General features: G+C 38.9%; 1 protein-coding gene across 2 annotated transcripts in view; it reads right to left on the bottom strand.

Annotated features, from left to right (window-relative positions):
• Positions 1-6,196, bottom strand: part of cntln (centlein, centrosomal protein) — a 108,772-nt gene extending 102,576 nt beyond the window's left edge. For both annotated transcript variants that reach the window (XM_016495034.1, XM_016495041.1), the window contains exons 1-4: positions 5,989-6,196; positions 5,541-5,628; positions 3,600-3,688; positions 1,997-2,081 (exon numbers count right to left, since the gene is read on the bottom strand). In XM_016495034.1, the coding sequence (XP_016350520.1) occupies positions 1,997-2,081; positions 3,600-3,688; positions 5,541-5,621 (255 nt within the window). In that variant the 5' untranslated portion in view covers positions 5,622-5,628; positions 5,989-6,196. The remainder of the gene's footprint in view (positions 1-1,996; positions 2,082-3,599; positions 3,689-5,540; positions 5,629-5,988) is intronic.
• Positions 6,197-6,396: the final 200 nt, after the last annotated feature.

The raw sequence follows: 6,396 nt of genomic DNA, 5'->3' as shown, positions 1-6,396 counted from the left end.
GCTTCCGCTCCTTCCGGTCGTGAGTATGTGGGGTAAAGCAGCGCTGTTTTATCATACTAGATACATTTGAAAGTTCTGTTATAATGCTACTCTGTGCGGTCGTCACCGGTCTAATAAAACACACAACATATTAAAGCGTCTTTGGTGTTTCCATGTTTTCTACAAAACAAAACCGGAAATCGAGGGGTTATGACGGCATTGGCAGGCGACACAATGACACTATAGACACGGTCCATGTCACTAGTTAAAATTGCTTATTTTTCTGGATTTAAACATTCTTCGAAACATTTGGGATAATGTAAGTACACAAGTCAGCAAAATATATAACACTGTTCTAGTGGTTTTTGGATATTTTAATAAAAAAATCTTACATATTGTGCCTTTAACCGAAAATATGATTATTCATCTCTAAAATATGGTTTCGTCTCTTTTCACAATTCACATGCTCCAAATCCCATGTGTATAATTTGTGGAGAAAAATTAGAGTTAATGATGCTCTCAAAACTGCTACATCTTGGAACTAAACACCCAGCATTGAGATACAAACCATTGGATTATTTTGAACAGAATTTTATTTTTTTTAAATGGAGCAACAGCATCTGTTAAAATATCCACATCTGTAAGTGTAGCTGCACTGAGAGCATCATACTTGGTGGCTGACCGTATCGCTAAAACTAAGAAGCCCTTCACCATCGGGGAAGAACTGTTTTTGCCAGCTGCAAAAGACATTTGCCGTGAAATGTTTGGCGAAGCTGCAGCTAACAAGGTAGGCCAGATTCCGCTTTCAGCTAACAAACTGATGATATCGCAGAGGACATTGAAGAGCAAATGTTAGAAAGGGTTAATGAGTTGCCAGGGTATGCACTGCAGGCTGATGAATTGACCTATGTTGACAACAATGCAATATTATTGGTTTATGTACAATATATAATTAATTTTGTATATAATTAATTTGTCACTGCATGGGAGAATGACAACTGTTTTCAAATTGGCAGACAAAGTGTCTACATTCAAAGCCAAGTTGCAACTGTGGGGACAGCGAGTGCCAAAGGGCACATTCGACATGTTTCCAATATTGTCAACATTGTCCGCTTTGGGGAAAGAAAGAACCCGGGTCTTCTCACTCCCAGCTGATCTGTGATCACATAGCTTTGCTGTCAGCTGAGTCTGAGCGCTACTTCCCAAATGCAAATGATCGAAGAGCTGATAAGGAATGGGTCTATGATCCATTTGCAAACGTGCCCCGCAAATCATCCATGCCAGTGCGTAAAGAGCATCAGTTCATTGAGATCGCAAATAATTAAAACAAAGACAGAATATTCAGAGATAGCTGAGAAGGCTCCGAAGTGTTTACTTCCTTTTCTAACTGTTTTTTTTTGTGCTCACAGCCACTGAAACAAAGTTACGGAGCAGGCTGGCCATCTGCAATACGCTTCGAGTCTCACAGTCACCCATCCCTCTTCGCTGGGATCATTTTATTGCAGGGAAAAAAGCCCAGTGCTCCCATTGATTATTATGGCAAGTTGTAATGTTTTGTTTTAGTTTGTTGTTGCATGCAGTTGAAATAGAGACGTAATTTGAGGCGTAATTTGTTCCAATCCTCCCAAGAACCCCCCTTCCTTGCAGTGAGAATACTGTCAAAACGAAAACTGGTCCATGCTATAAAAAAGGTTGGAGACCCCTGTGCTATGGGTTATCAAGCCATGGCTAATCTTATTTACACAAATGAAGAGTATGCGTGATGCGTGGACATATTTGACGGACTCGCTGCTGGCGAAGAGTTCCTAATGAAGCCGACTGACAGATGTTTCATTAAGGGGCATGATTAAAGGTGAATTAACAACACGGCTTCATCATTAGCTGTCATCCAAGCAGCTCTATCAAGCAGTCAGAGATGCTCATTAAAAAAGGAGAGACGAAGGTTTCTGAGATCACATGCATGTCTGTACACCTGTGGCTGGTGTGTAGTTTAAGTTATGTAAAGCTCTCACAGTACCTGCTCCAGCTCTTGGATTCTGTAGTCTTTTGCTTGAAGGATCTCCAGAACTTTCCTGTCCTTGTTCTCAGCTTTCTGCTTTTCTCTAGTACAGCACAGATTGAACAAAAGAGCAAAATTAAAGGCGCAGGCTGTCACAGTAACAGAATACAGAATACAGAAGAGGGCGAAACGATCCACTGGCCTCAGTGAACGCTGCAGCCATTCACATTTGAAAATCTATTTGGGATGATGCAACGGTGATGCTCGGTTAGGAGATAAAGCACTGCAGGATAGACTGGATGCTGTGGGAGAAGAAACAGGCAAAATTGCCTTTCAACCACTCAGCGCGTTCTCTGAGCTTATACCGCAGAGGGTCAACAGGGAATGATGGGATATAACTCCAGTCTCCAGGTATCAGTAATTATCAGGATATCAAAACAGGAACACTACTCACTGGGGAAACACAAACACTCCTTTCCTTTCAGGATCTAACCCTCTTTAGTGGGTGTTTGGGGGGAAAAGACAAAAGAATCACAATTGGGGCGAGTTTGTTTGAACAGCCGCCAATCACCTGGGATCCTCCTTTCCCTGGTTCACTTTTTCAATCTCTTCCACCCTTTCTCATTCTATCTCTCCCTGAGGACATCTGACATGATACGGCTCTCCTCAGAGAACACCACTGCCTTGAAGCTTGGTGATGTTAACCATATCCCAAGCCAAGTGTTTGCTCGCTACCAGACCAGCCAGAATTCCCAGTAGCCTGTGTGCTTCACAGAGTCAGCACAATTATCATGTCAATCTCCCGTGTGGCACAACGCTGATATATGCACACGCCCTCAGGTGCATGTTGCCAGTTCTTTGAGGAGCAGCTCGGTTTGTTGCCTCTGCCTGAGGAAGAAGCTCGTGAGGGATATAGGAGAGCGTAGCCTGGCTGGTGCTCTTTAATTTATCACTGCTTCTAGAGTCGAGGAACACATTTGCTTAAGCTCAAGCTTTTGGTCACAAAAAAATGCTCCATATCTCTGACCTTTCATTAGGTGCTGGAAAGAATTATTTAATATGCACCCAAATAAATACACAGCCATTGCCAAGCCATGCCAGTGGCCTCAATTTTCTCCCAAGTGCGAAATATTGCTTTATCTACACCTCTTATCATCATAATAATAACATTTAAAAGGCATGACAATGGCAATTGTTCGGCATTACGAATTTAATCTCTTTTTTTTTCCCCACAACACGTTCCCATGCCACTTTTGTAGCTCCCCACACCCTCTTGAGGGTCATAAGTCATGTTAAATCTAGTATATATCCCTCAAAGAGGAGTTTTTTCAGCGTTTAGAAGAGAAGAGAGGGAGGGAGTCTGTGTGGAGGATAAGAGGGTTTAGATCATCATCTGCTCTCGGGTTCTCTCATAGCTGCATTCAACGGTGCAGCCACCCAACACACACCTCTGCAGAACCGTGCTCGCAAATCAGGGATTTCATGTGGCAGAAAAAGCATTTATTTCAAGTCTGAAGTGTAAAAGCATAATGATTCAATAGAAGAAAGGGACTGAGAAAATAGGTGCAGAGGATTTGCTGTCGTTTAAAAAAAAAACAGGTGACTTTACAATGTGACTCACCTTTCCATTACAAGACTCACTGCCTGGGTGAGGTCTGGACTGGCCACTTGAAGTCGCTTCCAAAGCGACCACACAAACTCCTTGTCTGTCTATTAGAAGCAAATACAAAAACAACCAAACATTTTTGTTACCGATGCTAACAATTTTAAAAAGCAGCTTCCAAATAAGCAATTTCCAGCCAGCTGTTTATATAAGCAGCACAGATGGGTCAATGACAGAAATGAAGAAACAGCCTCATTATAATAATGAAAGTCTTGCAAAGAAAACACCAAGCAGTTTGACATTACAATTCACTTATTAATGTAGATAGATAGAAAGATAGATAGATAGATATCACAGTAAATTATATCACAGGATGTACTGAAACTGAAGATCAAACAAATGCATGAAACATTATTGTTCTAACAAATGAAAAAAAATAGGGAAATTAAATCAAAAAAAAAAAAAAAAAAAAAAAACAAGGGTAAATCTGAACTCACTAGTTGCCTAAAGAAGAAAGTGGCGGCAGAGAGCCGTACAAGACACACTTGCAATTCAAAGTGTCTTTGGGAAAAAAAATGGCTTTCAAAGATTTTTAAGCTACATTACATTTAATGAGAGACATCATTTTCTGACATTAATAAAAAAAACAGAATTACACCAGATCAACTTAATATAAAATGATCTGTTAAATTATGTCCACATCATTATAAGATTAAAGTCATAAATCCCTGCAGAATCTGCTGGTGTCCAATTAGTACATGAATTTTAAACCCTATTCAAGTGTCTAATTAATTATTTACTAAATGGTGCAGGCAGACCTTGATAGACCATAGGCTAAACATACAAAGTAGCGTGTGCGAGAGAGAGACAAATGAATAGAAATAGAGATCTCACAATTCCTAGCCTTCATTGTGTTTAATGACAAATTAAGAAAAGTCCTCCATCAAATGGGTGGTCTCTTCACAAGCGCTTAAGCTCACTACATCAGAAGATTGAGCAACTCCTGCGCATTACAGGGATTTTCTCATGGAATGGAAGGTGTTTGATATGTTGAAAGGCAGTCGTATTGATTAATTATTTATCTATACAGCAGACCATGAATGCCCACTGGATGAGTGCACTCATTGAATGTTGCTATTTATACAAATATTAATAAAGTAAAACTGCCTCCCTGATAATTCTCAGGTCCACTAGAAACATTTTGCAGTTAATGGCAGTCGATGGATGGGCACAACGCCTTTTACATAAATGATATGTGATTCTTTATACATACACGCTTGTCATTAGAAGTGAAATGGAGAAAAATCAATTGTGAACCGCAGGCAAGTAAAAAAAAAAAGCTAGACAGAGTCAGTCGACATCCACTGATGATGTAGTCCTATTGTAGGTCAGAGTAAGCTCTTTATTGTTGTATAGTAAGTAAAGACTACCCACTGAGTAGTTGTTGATGGCTCTTTTCAATTAGGAGTTATCAGGATCAGTGTTAAGGATGTCTGTAAGTAAACTATATGCTCAAAAATGATAATATATTAGTAATATGTGTCAATCTATTTATAATAATAGTTTGAGTTTGAGACACTGTTGACAATGCAGGTATTTGTTTTTAGGCACCACCTGGTGGGGCTTTAACAATATGCAGGATCCTTAAGTCACATGAGTTTAGTGTTCAGTACAGTGAGACCATATGTTGGAAGTCGGGTTGTCTTAGCATCGCAACTGTGCCAAAAGAAAAAGATAAATTAAAAATAATAAATAAATAAATAAAAATAAATAAACTGCAAGGGAAAAAATTAATATGGGCTTCTGGTATGACTATCTTAGAATATTGGTATATTGTTGCAGTAGTGGAAAAATGGTTTAAACCCATTGTCACTATAGCCTGAGACAGAGAAGAACAGACAAAAGAAATAGTAATTTGACAATAAATACATAATAATAATAACAAATGGTTTAATATACCTGGCACTGAGCGAGTTCTTCAGACAAACTCCTCACCTCTTCCTCGAGGAGTAAAATACGTTCATTGTCTTTCGGGTCCATTGAGATCCTAACAGAAAAGTTCATTTATATCATTGTCTAGTCCAAAATTAATTAGATAGACAGACAGATAACACGATGAACAAGTAGATGGAGTTGAATCAGATCAAGTGAATCTGGGTCTATGAATTAATCAAACACTCTCTTATGGACACTGCATTAAGTCTCAATAAACATACACTCAATACAACAATCCGATATGAAATACACTAAAACACATTAAAATCGTATGACCAACTGCAACAATAACGCATTAATAGGTGCCTAATAAGATAATAACAAAACAGCGCACTAATACAAGTGTTTTAATAAACTAAGAACAACTGCTAGTTTAAATAAAGTGCGCTGTGTGTGTGTGACTGTGCCTGATCTGTAGCGCGTCCTTGGATACCGATGAACTTACGGTTTATGTAAAGTGAAGATCTGCAATATTATTAAATCACCATTCTTATCGCACCTAACAGCATATTTTAATCGGTGCGTTAAAACGGGAAAATAGAAAACAGAGTTTACTAAAGTGAAAATACAAACAAACGCCTTGACTGTTTCAAATGATTGCGCCAGTTCCGTGTTTTGACACAGAGCCGTTTACCACACTTCACGACAGCCCGAAACACTTTACGGCTCCCTAGTCTCTACGGACATTCTTCATATGAATAGCCTAATTAATAGAGCATAATATTAATGTTTTCCATGCTATCAGTATAATCCACGGAACAAATGGTTTAACATTAACACATGATTTAACTATTATGTGAAGTTGTTTAAATTCACAGAC

Source organism: Sinocyclocheilus anshuiensis, unplaced genomic scaffold, assembly GCF_001515605.1.
Source record: "Sinocyclocheilus anshuiensis isolate Anshui unplaced genomic scaffold, SAMN03320099.WGS_v1.1 scaffold517, whole genome shotgun sequence".
Lineage (NCBI taxonomy): Eukaryota > Metazoa > Chordata > Actinopteri > Cypriniformes > Cyprinidae > Sinocyclocheilus > Sinocyclocheilus anshuiensis.
Note: the sequence above shows the minus strand (reverse complement) of the source record. Positions and strands in the feature narration are given on the sequence as shown.